The sequence below is a fragment of the Protopterus annectens genome, chromosome 6.part1 (genome assembly GCF_019279795.1).
Source record: "Protopterus annectens isolate FY-2018-M chromosome 6.part1, PAN1.0, whole genome shotgun sequence".
In the NCBI taxonomy this organism is placed as follows: Eukaryota; Metazoa; Chordata; order Ceratodontiformes; family Protopteridae; genus Protopterus; species Protopterus annectens.
The window spans coordinates 412,189,964-412,210,184 of NC_056738.1; the positions used below are offsets into that span (position 1 = coordinate 412,189,964).

At 38.1% G+C, this 20,221-nt stretch overlaps 1 protein-coding gene across 1 annotated transcript in view; it reads right to left on the reverse strand.

Annotated features, from left to right (window-relative positions):
- Positions 1 to 20,221, reverse strand: part of LOC122805304 (transmembrane protease serine 3-like) — a 609,068-nt gene that overhangs the window by 210,170 nt on the left and 378,677 nt on the right. Inside the window, exon 9 of the mRNA XM_044075392.1 lies at positions 10,386 to 10,481. Coding sequence (XP_043931327.1) covers positions 10,386 to 10,481 — 96 coding nt within the window. The remainder of the gene's footprint in view (positions 1 to 10,385; positions 10,482 to 20,221) is intronic.

Here is a 20,221-nt window from a genome sequence, read left to right on the forward strand (position 1 = left end):
TTGTTATGACCTGCTGTCATTCATACATTTGTATTATTGGGGGTGCCTTGCCCACTATAGTTTTACTTATAGAGGCGTACCTTTGGTCCTTGTACATAACTGTGCCTATGGCTCAGCAGCTACTTGTGGATGTTTGTGAAACAAGCCACAGTTTGTTAGAAAATGCCACTCACATAGTTTAACACTGAAGAGTGTACAGCATAGAATCTTGTGCAACAATAAGTGAAGAATACTATCAAGCCCAGAGCCATAGCTACAGTGGGGCAAAAGGGGCAGCTGTCCTAGGTGCAAGCTGTCGGGAGGCATGAGTGTCAGGTATGGATGAAATGAGACTGCAGAACTAGCTTTGATTTATGAAGCCACAAGGATATCACAGCTTCTTAAATGAATGCTGATAATGCATTTATAATGCTACTAAAGTGCAGAAACACTGGCTGCCATATCAGCTAGCTATGGTTATGATGAAGCAAGTAATGTTTCTAAGAAAGTGTTCACGTTTAAATAGACTAATACAGTGATTCTGTTAAGCATTACTTTTCATTTTTTTCTCTCAGAGCTGACAAATTAGACATGAGAGTAATATATTCCTGTTTATCAATTCACCAGGGATGATTTTGTTAAGGGACATGTCCTTCAAGTTTAAAACTCTTACATAACGCTATCTCACTATACTAACAATGTTGTGTTAAGACTTGGGTATTATTTCACATCTAAATTTAACATTTATTATTGTTATAAGCATTGTAATACACAGAGTAAAGCATTTTATTTGAAAATGCTTTGTTGACAGTCTGTTGTGTGTCCACCATACATATAATTTAAAACTTGGTGGGGGGGGGGTTCATGAAAACCTGCACAATAATTTTTATCATGTGCACATTGCAGTGCGATACGCACATAGGTGCGACACATTTTAGATTCAGTAAACTCTGAGTAGTAGCTAAATTTTATGCTAATGAAGCAAATCAACACAGTGGAGCATTTCAACAACCTCTAAAGTAACCATGTAGACTCTGTATGTGTGTTGGCTGTGTATTCAGAAACATTCCAAATACAGCCACTGAAAGGAGTCTAGACGGAAGCAAGAGCAAGTAAACGTGCTTAAATTTTGTACAGAACTGACCTCAACATGCAACCTCACACATATTATGACCCAATTACACAATGTGGATGCTAGAATATTACAGTTACAAAACAAAAAATGCATTTGTAAGGGCAATGACATAAATGCACCCTTGCTCCCCCACCCCCAAATGAAAATGCAGTTGGATGTAATGCAGGCTGCTACAATGTTTGTACATCCTGCAATAGGCTATTATATTGTACTGTAAGTATATGTATTATGCAGCAGATATATGGGCAAAGGAATAACCTCCCTTGTGTTCACAACATTGTGCTCCCATGCAGTTTCTCTGCTGACATGGCTACTGTATTTGTTGATTCCAGGCTGTCAGCACGGTGGCATCACCAAGCACATACACCTTCCTGATATGGTGGAATACACAGTTCAACACACCCTCCACATAGCCTATGTTCCCATACAAGGAAGTACATCAGCATGCATCCATCTGCATTGGGGGAACAGCACCTGATGTATGCATGTATGGAGACATCCTGACTCTCATTGACTGTGATGTACACCAACATGTCATCCTGGACCTTTTCTACATGTATGTAGTAATATTTCAGGTGTATCCAACAGACCTGTGTGAGTTGTTACTGCCATATCAGGTCCCTTACATCTGACAGATGTCCTCAAAGAGGTCATCAAGGGCATGCATATTGACAGTATCATCATGTGGAGCCTGAATAGGTAAAGGCATTTGACAAAATGTCACACTGTGGTATTCAATCAATACTGTCACGTGTTCAGAAACAGCTATATCAGCAAATGGCTAGACCAGTGTATGGCATATGTGGCATTGCACTGTTAAAATGTGTGATGTGAGATATATCTCAGGTCCAGTGATCAGGTAAGTACATCAGGGGTGTCTGCTATGCCCTTGCCTGCCACTTAGGTAAGTAATGTACATCACAGATGATATACACATGCTGTGTCCAAACAGCTGCCTGAAGGACTACAACTTGTGGACAATCATGGACTACAGTTGTGATATTAGTATACTACACACAGATTTAACACATACCAGAGACTGCTGCCTCAGCCATGATAACACCTGCATTGACATGACACATGGAGGGATGTGTTGCATCAGGAAACAGACACAACACCCAAGTATAATGTGGATATCACACCCTATAATCACAGCAATAGGTATGTGACCTGTTTTCTGGGGTAGAGGGTAAGTGGAACATCCACCAGCATCCAACTTCTCAACTGTCCAGATTTTTTGCAGAAAGTCCAGATTTTTGCCTTATATTTTCCGTCTGTCCCACTTAAAATTTGTGATTTTGTAGTACATTACTGAGGACTGAAGTCACTAAACATTGACATAAATTTGAGTTTCAGACTTCATAGCTTTCAGAAAATGCATGCCAACACCAGTCATTTTACTATAGCAACCTTCTAAGTTAGTAAGATCAATATTTAAAATCTGTCGCTATTTACGTGCCTTTATCCACCCATTATTTTAGACTTTGTCCAGATTTGATGCATGAAGAGGTTGGGAGGTATGACCACCATGTGGTCACAGTGCTAAGTTCCTACCTTGACTGTAACACAAGTACTGGGTATGTGATGTACATGCATATCAGAGGGCATACTATCATGGTTCCCAGCCTTCATCATACCAATAACTGAGTACAATGCACCCTTCTCCCTGTACATCCTTACATATGTTCCAGTGATGTGTAACTGAAGTGTACCACTTTTGTCACTATGCGCTATCACACTGCTTATTGTCCATACCTAGGTATTCTTTCTATGGAATATACATGACTGTCTGATGGTGTGGAACACCAGTCCAGTTGTTACACCAGATGCATGTGTGCTACCTGTTCACCTTTTGCATACACTGCATACATCAGTGTTTGACAACATTAATGTCATGTATATCATTTGTGACAGTACAGTATGAACTGTGCCATTGATTTATGCCATGTATACAAGACATCGAGCCTGTAGTGGCCATACTGTCACATATAGGTATAGCCATGTCCTTCCTAACACCTCCTGAAGATATTAGAGTACCAGGACAGTGTGTGTGGTTACCCTCATAGAGCATGGATGTAGCATACTAGTTGTGCAGTGTGTGTGCAGGCTTGTCTGTAATCACTCCATGTCACATATGTTCTGTCAGAGGCATGGGATTAGTGGGTATTATTCAAACATTGTCCATGTTTATGGTTGGTTCTTGTAATGTTTGCCATGATCCTTTCCCTGTGGCCACCATGCTGGAGATCTCTGCTGAGATTACAGTCATATTCAGGTATATCATTTTGCACAACTTCACAATATGCATCCTACGTAAATTGTATGTGAGATCCCTGATAGATATCCTCTGCATTATTTATGTAAGGATGCTTATCACACACACACATCTTCCCCATTGTTATGGCACCTTGTATGACAGTCACAGACAACTTATTTTCACTGTACAGTCCATACTGTACCATATAGATATGTGTGTGATATTGCTGCTACAACCATCTTCCACTGACATGCCCTCTTCTGCTGTACCTGTGGCAGTGTTATCTGTACTCTCCCTGTTCATAGGTTAGTACTAAGCTAACTGCTCTTATGAACCATTTTAAGCCTAGCCACTTATCCCTTGTGAGACTCAAACCCTGCACCTTGTGTTTGTAAGGCAAACACCTTAACCATTAGGCCACTCTCCCAACCCCATATCATTCCTACAATTCATCTGTGTGTCCCTATTTAATACACACACTTTCCCTGGAGAAACATTTTCCATGACAGTCCCATGTCATGTTACAGATAATAAACTCATCTTCATTACAGAATGGCAGGAATGGGATATCACAATACTCTGTACTGTGTTTGGACCATATACTCCACACTCACACCTCTCAACTGTCTGGATATTCCCAGGATGTCCAGATGTTTTCCTTTTCGAATATGTGGCTTTCTGCCATATCAGTGGGATGATCTCTAGCCTACCAAGAGTCAGTATTACAAACATTTGAGTGCATACCTCTCAACTGTCCTGATATGTGCAGAATGTCCAGTTTTTGTCTCATATTTGTGATCTTTTCCTCATAACATGTTGTTTTCCTGGCAAATTAATGGCATGTCATTGCAGAGTACAGTCAGTAACTGATGACTGACATTTGAGTTCCAAACTTCATGTTCTTCAGAAAGTTCATGCTAATGTACAGCCTATATATTCTATCAATTTCATAAGTTTGGACATGGAATATTGACAATCTATCCTGATTTCGCACCCTGTGTCTCCCCATTTTTTTGGCTTTGTCCACATTTCTCAGTTTAAGAGGTTGTGAGTGTTACATTCAAACACATTTCCATATGACAGCTCTGCCAAATATGTCCCTCCTACTGGATATTTGTCCTCTCATTCAGTTGGCCTCTGTGCAGATATGTTGCACTAACAGAATGGCAGCTATTTGTAAAGCCATACCTCTCAACTTTACAGATATCTTCAGAATGTCCAGATGTTGTGTCATATTTTGCTCTATTTCTCACGCAATTGTGTTTTTCCTGGCAAATCATTGTTAAAGCATTGAGGGAGACATTTGAGTCTCGGACTTCGTACCTTTCTGACAAATCATGGGAAATCAAAACGTGTCATTCTATCAACTTTCTAAGTTTGTAAGAGCAATATTTAATAAGTGTATTCCTAGCATACCTCTCAAGTGTCCAGACTTTCCATATTTCTGGCCGTTTTCCACCCAATAAGTTATGGCTTTGTCCAGATGTCCTGCCCTAAGAAGTTGAGATGAATGGTTTGCATGACGTGATGTGTACTGCTCATTTGGTGGCAGGGTGGACTATATGTGCTCTTCTTTACACGGACTCGATATCTGTGTGTTAGTTTACAAAGTTTCATGGTCTGCAATACTGTCACGAGCTGAGAAGCCTAACTTAGGCATGCCATACCTCATTAATATGCATCGTGCTCTGCAGTGCACTGTCCACCATCATGTACATGGATACACTGTGTAGGCTCTACATAGAGCCTAGATGGAGTTAAATGAATCCACATCTACATCTTTAACTATCTTTAACTATCTAGAGTAAAGTCAAAACTGGTTCCGAGGTTATCTAGGGAAACTAGGCAAAAAATAGCTGAAAGAAACAGAGCCTGGACAGCCTGGAGGTCCAGTAAAAGCCCTAGCACACAGCAAGCCTACCAACAGATTAGAAATCTAACCAAAAAACTAGTTATGCAAGACAAGAGAAACTACTTTATTACCCATCAAAACCAACACATGAATAATCCTAAGAAATTCTGGGCAGGTTTAAAACAAGTTATTACACCTTGGTAAAACCTTTACCCCACCCCCAGCATCAGGTTTAACAAAAGACAACATTGCCGAATCATTCAATACATTCTTTACTGAAACCGTACATGCTCTAGTCCAACAACATCTCACTGTCACTACAACAGGTGTCCACGCCTCCACTAACTATATGCCCATTTTTAAACTGCAACCCACCCCAACCGCCTACATAAGAAAACTACTATCCCAGCTAGAACCCACAACACTAGGAGCAGATTCCCTCCCCAATGAATTTCTAAAGCTGGCAGCAGCAGAAATAGCTGTATCAGTTACTATACTAATCAGTAGCTCAATCACTGAAGCTACAGTGCCCCTGATTTGGAAAACTGCCTATATCATACCTCTTCACAAAGGGGGCACTTCCTATGACATATCCAACTACCGACCAATCACAATTCTATCTCCACTGGCTAAAATATTAGAAAAATGCATCCACCATCAACTAATGTCCCACCTTGTAAATCAGGAACTCATATCTCCAACTCAACATGGTTTCCGTCCAGGTCATAGTACCACCACAGCTCTGTTAGCATTCACAGATACCATAAACCATAACAGAAAAAATGGTAAACTTACTTCTGCCCTTTTCTTAGACCTATCAAAAGCCTTTGATAGCTGCCTCCTCAAAAACCTAGGCTTAGACAACCAAACAGTCTCCTGGTTCGAAAATTATCTCAGGGACAGGCAACAAGCAGTACGGTGGAACAATAACTTGTCTCCACTTTTACCAGTCACTCTTGGGATACCTCAGGGATTAATACTGGGTCCCTTGCTGTTCTCAATTTTCACAAACAATCTCCACTCAGCTGCAAATAGCACTAGCTTTATCCAATACGCAGACTATTCCACTATAATATGCAGTGCCTCAACCCTGGAAGAACTACACAATAAAACCCAAGATAATTTCCACTCAGTTGAAAACTGGCTTACTGACAATGGCCTCATTCTTAACCCCAACAAGACCAAGATCCTGCTATTTCACCCTCACAAAATACCAGCCTTAAAGCCACTTTCAATATCCTGGTACATTTATCACACCGGAATGCCACACAAAACTACTAGGCGTCACCATTGATAACAGGTTAAAATTTGATATCCACATTAATCTAGCTGTTAAAAGCACTCACAGAAAGCTAGGTAATCTCTACAAACACAAATCCTTCCTGACCCATACTGCTAGGACCACAATTGCTCGCACTCACCTGCTCTCAACATTACTTTATGCATCCCCAATCCTAACAAATCTATCCAAAATAGAAACCAGTGAACTGACAACCTACTATAATCAAATAGCCAAATTTGCCAATAACACATCTTTTAGACCCCATCACTGTCATAACCTAAAACAATTGGACTGGCTTGAACTGCCAAATATACTAATCTATAATTAACTTATCATCACTTATAAGCTGCTCTCCCACCCAAATAAAACACCATCTTTAAGCAACCTAATTCAGCAGTATTCCTGTCCTAGGCAACTCCGCTCCACAGATAAATTACTATTAACAGTTACTAGATCCCACAACCATGCCGGTGACTCCCTCCTCATCTTACATATCCAAAATTTGGAACTCCCTGCCTTCATCCATTACCCTGGAATCTTCGCTATCCAAATTTAAAAAGTCTATCAAAAGCCATCTCAACAACAAATGGTTATGTCCCTGCTCCACACCAGACTAACTTCAGTCCTACACCACTACTACAGTAACTCTTGCCTTAAACACATAGTCTCTTGATAGGACTGCACAGTCTTATCAATACCACATTCAGATGCATGATGTGACTCTAGATACTTAACATACTTTAATATTGTTTGTATATGTATTGATCATTCTATATGTCTTTGTCAATGACTTAATAATGTGTGCTCATCCATATGGTCTTGTATATACTAGAAACATGTTAGAATATGTTGTTTGTATGTCTTGCGCATATGTTTCTTTGGAGCTTTTCTCCCCGGGCCTCCACTGAAAATGGACATGTATCCAATTGGACCATCCCGGTTAACAAATGTAAAATAAAAATAAATAAATATATATTTATATCTAGAGTTATATCTATATCTATACAGATATATCTGTCTCTATTTTTCTCTTTCTATATATATATATATATATATATATATGTATATATATATATATATATATATATATAAATAAATATATATATATCATAGCAGTCTGAAACAGTGAATGCTTACATGAGATAATGCTTTCTCAGGCAGTGAATAACAGTGGACACTCACGTGAGTGAACATTGGACTCACAGAAGTTTTTGTTGGCAGCCATTGGTATGGGATCATGGTGCAATGGGGTAAGGTAATTTGCCCTTACCTCACTGTTGTGCAGTCTTGGAGTCAATAAATATAATTAGCAGAAGGTATGGGTTGCATGAGGGTTTTAATTTATGTTTTCTCAGTCATTTTGATGTAATATTAATGATTGCTCTTCTCTTTCATTGTTTGCTATTGTGATTGTTAGATGTTTGATGAGACACACATACATATACACATGCAAACACATGCATACATACACACACACACACACACACACACACACACACACACACACACACACACACACACACACACACACACACACACACACACACACACACACACACGGATACATTTTCCAAATTTGTTCTTCCAAACTTTACTTTTATTTCATTGGTAATGTATTCAACATGCTGTTTTCTGTTTTGTCTGATGCAGTAATGTCTAGCATCCTGGATTTTGCATGATAATGCTCCATGGCGTTGTACTATTGACTACTCTTTCTGGCACTCACACTCAGACTCTTAAGCACAGTAGTAGGCTGTTTTATTGTTGGTCCCTTAGTCAATAAAGTACTTTTTTCCAGAACAGTGACTGAATAGCAGTCACTTCAGTGCTGTTACCTTTTTCCTGAAGTACAGTTATACAGAAACGTATTATATGAAGTTAGGGTATGTAAGGGACTGTTTCCGATTTAAAAAGGAGTTGTATACTCTTCTTCTGAACTCATGTAACAGAATTAATTTAAAAAGATATTGAGCTGATGCCTTTGTCATTTATAAATCTGTGATCCTCACAAGAGTGAACCTGCTTGGTCCCAGTGAGATAAATTAATAAACATGAAAGGTTTACCCCTGCCTCAGTACTTTTGAGAATTATCATGCACTAAACATATCTATGACTACATAATGTGTGCAGCAATAAATATCTGACTTCTTCAGGTTTTTGTTAACCTACATTTTTAAAATAGTAAAATGTAGTTTGCTTCTTTCTTGAACTTCAATATTATTTTATTTTATTTATGTATGTTTTTATTTATTTACTAATTTATTTGCCATTTATTAACCATGTAAGTTCAGTGATCCAAAAACCCTTTTTAAGCATGAACCAGGCCAATAGCCTTTAAAAATAGACTAGCATGCAGGTAAAAGTTACATCAAAAGAAAATGGAGTTTACAAGCGACAATTAGAATTAAATTTGGCCATGTAGATCAATGTAACTTATGACTTTTCTTCCTTTGGATGAGAGCAGAGGCTATAGAACATACTGCAGATGGAGTTACCACTTTCTATCTCAGATGTACATAGACAGACAGACAGACAGACAGATATACATACAGACAGCTATAGCTCCAGAAATAGATAACTGATAGCACCCTACAGCAGAGTTAGCTGTAAATATATAAATATAGATATAGCTATAGATGTTTCTCTTTCCGTCTTCTATGTTGATGTCTTCTTAGATCATAAAAAATCTCTCCTTTTTTCTTGTACCTACACTGAATCTCTTGCATGCTGTGATACTTGATGTACTGAAGTTGTTGGCATGGCTATACATGCTTCCATATTTACATGACTGCCACACTATGCAAGCATCTCTATTCTATCAGGACACTGTTTCTAATATGCCCCATCCATGGTTAGAGTCTTATGTTTTATTAGCCCTTACTTGACTTTAATGATTTTTATGTTTGCTTCTCTTATGTGAAGTCCAACAACAACTTATATTGATGCATAACCTACTTTAGTGATGGATGCCTTGAATTCTCTTTTTGCCACTGCTTTTCATTTGGTCTACTTATAAACAGTGCAAATGGAGCATAAATCATTGCAAATGAGTCTATAACCTGGTTATATATCAGCTTTCCATACACCATTCTGTAATTCCTTATATGTAAGATATCCATACATTCATCTCCCAGTTGCCCATATAATCCAGTATCACAGGGAGGAAGTTGAACTGTTTTACAACACCTGGTGGATGCAAGCCATAGAAATTAATTCAGAAAGGGGTGCCATCTTATCACAGGATCCACACATGTACTCACTCTCACGTGGCCTATCACAGGATGCACATATGCACTTACTCTCACGTGGCCTATCACAGGATGGATACGTACATTCACTCTAATATGGCATATGCGTCTTAAGCAATTCAGATGCTCACTAATTCACCTACAGCACATATTTGGGATGTGAGAGCAAAATGGGGTACCCAGGAACATCCACATGAAAATGTAGATGCTGCACAGAAGGCACCCCAGCTGAAAACTAAACCAGGATAACAAGCAGTCTGGTGCACCAACACTAACAGCTCTGCCACTGGGCAACTCCAGATACTCCATAAACAACAAGGAGTAATGCATTGCATGAAACCACTATCTGTCAGAGTAACAGAAAGTAGGTCCTGACCTGCTCAAAGAGTAATGACAACAGACTTCCATAAGGCCAGGAGACTGGCAAACAACTTAAACAAGATGACACATGTACATGGAAGACTGAAATCAAATGGACCTATGGAAAATAGTTGTTATCCATTGCAATAAAGTTGTGGTAGGGGACATGAAGCACCATTTCATGGTTAGTGACTGATTTACTTTAAATCTGTAATTTAAAAAGAACTACATCCTCAAAGATAATTGTATTATAAAATGAAATGAAATACTACCTCCTTCAACTGTTGCACCCCAGCCAGATATCCAGCATAGCTCCCCTTCAGGATAATCTTCACCATAGTTAGGGAGGCAGATTGGCTCTATATAACCTTAAAACAAAGTTAAATTAATTAAAATTAGTTATGGATTGTCAATCGCCTTTCTAGCAACATGCTAAATGATAAAACAACAAAAATAAATAAAATAAAATAAAATAAAATAAAAATTACATGCCTTCACTGAAAACTGAAAAATGTATTTAATATTGTGATAATACACTTTTTTATACAAAACATCAAATGCATAATAATATATAGGCTTGTTCTTCTGTTATGGCAATATATAGCCTGTAGACATTTATATGGTTATATTTTGTTAATTACTTGAGTTCACCATTCTGTTTTACTATTCAGCATTAACCAAATGTGGGAATTTTTATAATGTCTACTTCGTAATGATCTATAAAACCAGACCGCACTCATAACATTAAGTCAGTACAGAGTTATATGTAGTCAGGGGCTGGAAACAGAGATTTTATAAAATAAATCCCAAAACACTGCTGCTCAATACTGTTTTACGATGGAGGTCATTTAACTGTTTCATGCTGCTCTTTTATTCATGATGCTTACATGATGGTCCCTCATGTGAAAATGAACACAGCCCAGTAGGCGTAACACAATTAACTAGATATACATACGTAAACAAATACATGCAGGCGTTTATGTAATTTGTCACTTACCCATGTGTATGTAATTTGTCACTTAAATGAAAACCTCCTCACCCAAAAAATGAAATAAATGACAATGCAATGTAACCACACAAGAAGGAAGCCGGACTCAAAAGATGTCTTTAGCGCTTTTGTTTCATTGGTTGCATTGTCGTTTATTTAATTTGTCACTTATCCACTTACCAAAACAAAGCATAAAATTACTGATTTTCTGACAAAACACATTCACGTGTTTTAGAGGATACACAGGGTAGATAGATAGATAGATAGATAGATAGACTCAGCCAACTAAAGTCTTCATTGTGTAATGCCTTAAACTTCCTGTAGTGGAAACCTACATGACATATGCAAAAGACCCTCAAGGACATAACAGAGTTTCAGCTACATAACTTCTGAATGACCGTGATTTCTACTATTTTAAGTTGTTACAGGTGGATTCAGGCCAATAAAGCCAAACTTGATAACTGTAAACATGCCATATTTGCCCATTTTCAAAGCTTGTCAGTTCAACATAAGTGGATTGTTTGGCCATACTTTGGAAAGGCAGAGCATGAAAACAAGCCTGATGTCTATAAACCTTAGAGTGCCTGAAAATATTCCAAATAGCATCCATTTGAAAGGGTAAAAGCTCATTCAGACAAACCATTAAATAAAAGTTACAGAAAGGCCCTGAATCACCTTACTCTTGTGTGCCAACCCTAAATGTAACCTTTCTTCTGCACCTAACTCCAATGCTACATATTACATTACTAAAAAAGTTTTTCCCTAACAGTACCATTACACATGACAAAAAGGACATGCAACACTAATCTCATAAAAACTAACTCAAGGATTCATTAAGGTGCTACTGTATCACATTAAGTAAAAAGGCCCCAATTCCACAATGCAGTATTTTGTGATTCATAGACATGTTAGCTGCAATGGGGAAAAACTACATTACTGGATAATTTGTAAGTTGATGAATCACAGTTAACTACCACAAAGTGTAGATCAGTACTTCCCATGGTAAACAACAATGACTGCATCATGATAGCACAGGCACCCCTTCCTCTGCAGTCACCCCACACACACACACACTCACTCAAACACAGTAAAATACACACATGCACACACACATACACACACACACACACACACACACACACACACACACACACACACACACACACACACCATATATCCCATACGTGCCCATGTTGTCAGAATGTCTATTATCTCAATTTTTCCCCTGCCCTGGTAATTCATGCCAGACATTCAAGTTTCTTACTTTATATCCTTCAGTAAATGCATGCTAGGGAAAAAGCTGTTAAATGTACAAGGTTGAGAGGTATCCCTGAGATTTCCTGTCCCTCTCCCATATACATCACAACAAGTTGCATAATGCCCAAGATCCTCAATATATATTAAAAAAGTTATTGCTGGACTTACTTATCAGTTAGTGCAGTGTGATAATGCAGGTTCTGTTTTGTGTAAAGGATACAGAAATTTAATCTCTTTTCCCTTATCCTAATTTTATTTATTTATTTTGAACATGTGTGTATTATAAAAAGCAATCTCTGACATCTAGGGGTGGAGCAGAGGACTGATATCCTCTGTGTGTGGTAGGCTGGCACAGGTTTGAACCCTGGCAAGCCTGTTTTGTGCCTTTTATGGCATGCTACTTATTCCTGGTGTCTAGTGGTTCCCCACACCCTTTTTTAAATATGTGCCCTTACATCACATCATATTGAATACCCTGCTATCCACAGCTCCCTCCTCTCCCTGTTCCCCATTCTGCTTCCATAGTGCTCAGTGTGACACCCCACCAATGGACCGGTAATCAAGGAACCTCAATCCTTACCACTGGCACCAGTGGGGGACGTACATTGGGAGGATGACAAGTACACACACACACTATTTCCAGATGCAGCTCTCTGCATCAAGTTGAATGTCCCTTAAGAGCACACAGAGACCACAATCAGTCCGGGACTGATTTCTCCCTCTTTCTCCAGATCACCAATAAGACTCTCCACTAGCACAGCTATAGACTTGAGTCCTTAGCCAGGGTTCCAAGCCAAGTCCTCCAACACTCTCTCTCTGTCCAACCAGTGCTTTGTGTCCCTGCCCATGTAGCTGACACACAAACACACTCTTGGAGATCTGTTTTACACACACACATACAGACACACACACACACACACATACACACACACACACACACACACACACACACACACACACACACACACACACACACACACACACCACCTGGGAAAGGCTGGCACAGGTTTACTAGCTATGCTCCCCTTTACCAGACTATAAGGTAGTTATCACTGTCACCACAACCTCTTATCAGCTACTTTAAGGCCCTCAACAAAGGATGTTCAGTTTTACTGTGTAATGTTACTATCAATACAAATGGTAGTTTGACCAAGAGCGAGGCTATTAGGAGTGGCCCACACAGTGTCACCAAATAAGTATGCAAGTGCTCTCAAAACTTAAATATTTCTAGACAGATCAGCCACAGCAAAATGTTTAAATACATTTAATAATAAATAATAAAACAAGAAGACAATACTAAATATATATTTACAGTGACATCAGAGTTCAAAATCACAGGAAATATTTAAAACAACATTGCAGGACAGTCTCAAATAAATAACAAAAAATATCTAAGCTAAGCTTTGATATATTCCTGACTATATGTCTAAGAGAATTAAACTGTTCCCTAGAAACGTACTTTAGAGTAAGGCAGATGTGGTAAGTGGATTTTGATGTTATCAGGTCCAAGACAGAATACAGAATGCTGTCTGTCTCTCAGCGAGTTCTCAAATCAATGTCTCAAATATTACTGCGGGATAACTTGCAGAATGACATCATTGCTTGTCATCTGACTACTAATTCCCAGGCTCAAAACAACCATTGGTGGCAGCTGGTAGCATTTAGTAGCTACCTGAAAAATACATAGACAAGGGCTTTTCCTAAAGATCTATGGCAAAGACTGGCCCTGGGATTCAATAAACACCGGGCAGGAATAGTGCTATTCCTGCACAAAGTGTACCATGTCCATTTCCCCTTAGCTTTAATAGCAGAACTCCTTCCATATTCATGAAGGTGCACTACTGCTAAGGCTAAAAGGACACGAACACTACTGAGTGCAGGGGGCGTGTTTAAGTAGTGCATGCACATCTAACATGCCCCTGCACTCAGAAAGTGTCGTATGGCACTTTTTAAATGCATTTTAGTGTCTGTGGACACTGAAATCCAATAAAAACAGTAAAACAGTGTCCATGGACACTGAAATAGATAGGAAATCAAGAAATTAATGCAGGGGGTGTGTGACAGGTTCTGTCAAAGTGCCGTATGGCACTTTGGAAGTGCTAACAAGGAAGAACAAAAACTGCAGTAGACCACATCCGATAACCACAAAGCAAATAAAATAAAAACGAACATTAGAAACATTAACTATTTTAATAAAACAAAGCTTTCAGGTTTCCCCTTCTTCAGTGTATTAACATATAATTACTCAATCATTTTTAAAATTTAAAATGTGACACGACCCACCAATCAGAACAGTAAAACAATAACATTTGATTAAATCAATTAAATAATCAATTAATAAACATTAATTAATGTAACATCATTTGTTTCTTTTGCATGGGGCGGTTAGCTTATAGCCTGTTCTGCAAAAGAAACAAATGATGTTGCATTAATTAATGTTTATTAATTGATTAACCCCCATTATCATTAGGGTGACTGCAAAATATCCCAAATAACAAACTAAAACAATGTCTGTCAGTATGTTCTGACTTGAACCCTGAGTGATTTGCCAGTGATTTGCTAGAAAACCACAGTCATATGAGAAACGGACCACAAATATGAGGCAATAAACTGGACATTCTGCAAATATCTGTACAGTCGAATAAATTAAAAATAATAAATTATAAAGTGGTTTTATTAATATCCTTTTTTTCATTCTGAGCTATGTTTAAGGGTAGCTGAGTGGGTTTGCACATTATGGCCATCTACTCAGCATTGGTTAAACATCACATAGGAGATAAATAAAAATATAGAGCTAAAATCCTAACAATGAGATAGTGTAGTGGTTAGAGTCCTGGCTTTGCATGCAGGTGTTCATGGTTCGAGTACCAAGACAAGCACTTTATTATTACATGGGAAAGCATTGTTAAAATTATCTTTTTTTGTTTTAAATTATGCAGTAATTGATATTTGTTGACCAGGGTAGTGTAGTTGGTTCAAAATGTATGAGTGCATATAACATGTGCAATCACCCATGTACAACTAAGTGCCCCATACAATATAGTTACACCCCAAGGTAATATAATGAAAGTACATAGAGGGACATCATGTAAAGTAAATCATATACACTTAATATGTCAGTAATGATAAATGAAGTCATAATTCTGATATGTTTTTAAAATGAAAAGTGAGCAATGGTTAGCAGTGGTCAGCTCTGCTTAGCTGATGTGAGCATTGCTAAGATGTAAATAAGAAGCAAGCAGCAGTTAGCTCAGCTAAGTGGATTTGCACACTGTTAAGCAATGCTCAGCAATTACCCATTAAGCACTGTTCAACTCAGCTTACTGGATTTGCGCACTGCTTAGCTGAGCTTAGCATTTTCAAAACGATCCAATGATGGCAAAGGGTGGGAATACGGCCTTATTTAAACTGCACAGGCCGGAATACAGCCATAACCTGTTGTAGTCTGATCTCTGCAAGAACCATGTCAGGAGTTGGAGAGGGCTCGTGCTTTTGGATGCAGTTCTGGGGCATTTTGGAGTCCAGGGTCATGGCTGGGCTCCTTGTATCAAACCATGACAACAGACTGCTGCAGGGCCAATACCAAGCTCACAGTATAAAGTGGAGGCCTGGGACCATCTGGCATGTGACCTCACCAGTGCCACTGGTATCCCTCGAACTGTTGAGCAGGTACAGCATCACTATGCTGACCTAAAGCAGAGAAAGGGAGTGCTCTTGGCCCAATGGATCCAAGATGCTTTGGACAACCATGATCTAGCAGTTTGCAAGTATCACAGATATTGCTGTACCAGATTCTAGCCTGAGTATGTGATAGACAAGTATGCATAATGTTTGTTTCTCACCCCTACAGCTGCAGTGGAGAGGGCTAGTAACATTGAGCAAACAACCATACGCTCCGCAAGGATGGCATGCAGGGTCAAACCAACAATGTAAACCACCAACGACCAGCAAAGAATGATAGTGAACAAGCAGTAATGAAGAAATAAAGAATATTTATTTATAATTCCTTCAAATCCAGACCGGTTTCGGCTATCCAGCCTGTATCAATGAATACAATAAAAATTTTTTGAATGAAATGAAGCAGTCTGCATTTATACTAGTCTCTGATTACCTGGAAGCAATATTACAGCACCACCCAGTGGCTGGAGTAACAAAGTGCATGTTCCATTCTTGATTAAAGCATATGACCAGTGACATAAAAATGCCAGAGGTGTAGATATTAAGTCATAGTTTTAAAGATAAAAATCAAACTCTGGAAGTAAGCCATTATATGACATCCATATTACAAGGTAATAGACCAATACCATAGTCACTATTTGTGAATGCATATCATAGTGTAAAAAAGCAGAAAATATATACCACTAGTATATATATATTTTGAAGGGTGATAACCACAAGTTCAAAAGAACTGAATAATAATGAACCAAGTACTGATCATATAATATATTACAAAATAAGGCAAAAAGAGTATAGTGGCCTCATTCTCAGCTATATTATAGATTATAATAAATTGAAATAATATGCTTGTAGATAATACAAGTTCAACATTGTAATTGTACAATACTCAATGTTTAACGCCAACATACCAGATACGAATACCAAACCATACATATACATATTTGTATCCTGATCAATTTTTTATCATGCTATATAGAGTATAATATGAGCTTTGGTAGGCCTAACCACCATTGAATGATTTGTACTAATTCTTGATCTATATGAATGTTTGTTGTTGTAACCATGATTATGAAATCCTCCAGTGTTCAGTGAAACTCACAGATGGTCATTCAGACCTGGGGGGAATAAACATCCAAGGTTGGTTATCCAATATTGTTCCTTGTGGTTTAAAATGGTGTGCCAACCCTGTTGGTTATTCCTATCTCCCTGAATTTTGTCAATGATCATGAACATAAACTGGGCATTGGGATGTTGTATCGTGTGTCTGTATAAAGCATTTGTCTCTTTTTTGTTCCTTATGTCACTACGATGTTCTGTCATCCTTATTCTAAGAGACCTAGAGGTTTGACCAACATAAAAAGCTTTACATTGGCAGGTAGCTAAGTAAATAACCCATGTACTGCTGCAATTACCAAACACCCTGGTTTTAAATACCCAATTGGTGTTGGCACTGGTGAATTTTTTTAGTGTACTAACTTGTAAACAGGAGCAGCAGTGACCACATGGAAAAGTACTAATTAGTTTATCACCACTGATAATGGTCTGATGATATATCGCACCTACCCCAAGTACAAGTTAGTACACTAAAAGAATTCACCAGTGCCAACACCAATTGGGTATTTAAAACCAGGGTGTTTGGTAATTGCAGCAGTACATGGGTTATTTACTTAGCTACCTGCCAATGTAAAGCTTTTTATGTTGGTCAAACCTCTAGGTCTCTTAGAATAAAGATGACAGAACATCGTAGTGACATGAACAAAAAAGAGACAAATGCTTTATACAGACACACGATACAACATCCCAATGCCCAGTTTATGTTCATGATCAATGACAAAATTCAGGGAGATAGGAATAACCAACAGAGTTGGCACACCATTTTAAACCACAAGGAACAATATTGGATAACCAACCTTGGATGTTTATTCCCCCCAGGTCTGAATGACCATCTGTGAGTTTCACTGAACACTGGAGGATTTCATAATCATGGTTACAACAACAAACATTCATATAGATCAAGAATTAGTACAAATCATTCAATGGTGGTTAGGCCTACCAACTCTCATATTATACTCTATATAGCATGATAAAAAATTGATCAGGATACGAATATGTATATGTATGGTTTGGTATTCGTATCTGGTATGTTGGCATTAAACATTGAGTATTGCACAGTTACAATGTTGAACTTGTATTATCTACAAGCATATTATTTCAATTTATTATAATCTATAATATAGCTGAGAATGAGGCCACTATACTCTTTTTGCCTTATTTTGTAATATATTATATGATCAGTACTTGGTTCATTATTATTCAGTTCTTTTGAACTTGTGGTTATCACCCTTCAATATATATATATATATATATATATATATATATACTAGTGGTATATATTTTCTGCTTTTTTACACTATGATATGCATTCACAAATAATGACTATGGTATTGGTCTATTACCTTGTAATATGGATGTCATATAATGGCTTACTTCCAGAGCTTTGATTTTTATCTTTAAAAATATGACTTAATATCTACACCTCTGGCATTTTTATGTCACTGGTCATATGCTTTAATCAAGAATGGAACATGCACTTTGTTACTCCAGCCACTGGGTGGTGCTGTAATATTGCTTTCAGGTAATCAGAGACTAGTATAAATGCAGGCTGCTTCATTTCATTCAAAAAAACTTTATCGTATTCATTGATAAAGGCTGAATAGCTGAAACCGGTCTGGATTTGAAGGAATTATAAATAAATAATCATTATTTCTTCATTACTGCGTGTTCACTATCATTCTTTGCTAGTAACATTGAGGCCCATGCAGACAGACTGACACGGATGCGTCAATAGGCTGATGAGTACAGATCTAACTTGCAGTATACAGTGGCATAAAGTAGAAGGAGTACATTGTTTACTGCCAGTAGGAATAATGTGTACTGGTTCTAATGAATAAATAAAGTTTGACACAGTAATATTGATCCACAGGATATCCATTAATAAAAGTGTCATTTCACTGTAATAAAGATGTATAACAGAAACTGTTGTGTTTACTCCGGTATGTTGTTGTAGAAATAGAATGTGTACAGGTTCATCACAGCAAATATGGTGCTGACAGCATGAAGTAACTGAGGCTGTTCTGAGAACCAGCTAGTATGCAAAACAGTAGAATGTGGAGCTGTAAACCAAGATATAAAGGAAATATGAAATATTGTATACACGAAGTTCTGAACCCTGAAGAGTAATGTCTATAGTATTATAGTGTGTCCCTTGCATTAACCTTTGCTTTCCAGATAGTATAAATTCAAATGTTTAATACACAGTACAGTAACTGTCTGCCATGCATGAATGTCAGGATTACAAAGTCAGACTGTCTGACTATTAGGCTAAAATCAGTAAAGCAAGATACATTAGTTTCCCAGTAGCCCAGTGTGATGGACAATAGCCCTGTTGTTCATTTTAGCACACACAGACACGGTTCAAATCCAGGGAGTGGTACTGAGATGTGTGCATATATACAGTAAAGAAATCCTGAATATTTGTAGAAACAGTCAGAAAGTATTAACAGATATTTTCTCCACAAGTCTTACAGGTAAAGAAATATGTGTAGTAGCTGTATGAAGAGTATACTAATACACCATGTACAACTGTTCCACTGTCCAAATCCATATGCCTGCAAATGAGAGCAGGATAGGTATATAAGCCATGCACTCTCCCCGATACATGTCCCTCAAGTGTCATGTTGCCATGGCTAGTGGTCACTGCTGACAATAAACTTGGACACAGATAGGAATCCAGGGAATTGTGCCAGTAGCACTCACACAACATCAGGGCAGGGTACCCCTTCACTGTCAACTATGTAACCCTAACATGTACAAGCCCCCTCCAGTAATGTAGCCATTGTCCTCCCAGTCTGCCCCACACCATTACAGGCTAACAGTCTAATGGGTATGTATGTGCTGCAGAAGCTATGGGTTATAGGTAGATGTAAAGTGAGGGCAGACCTGTAAAGTATTGAGTAGTACAGTTGTGAAAAATGGAAGCTTATACAGTTGATAATGGACTTTTTTCTCTCCACCCGCCTGTCATCTGCATCAATAATTATTATTCATATACCACGGGTATGTTGTCCTCAAAACCTATTGTTGGGACATGTATTCTACTATTGTTTATATATTTAATTGGTTGCA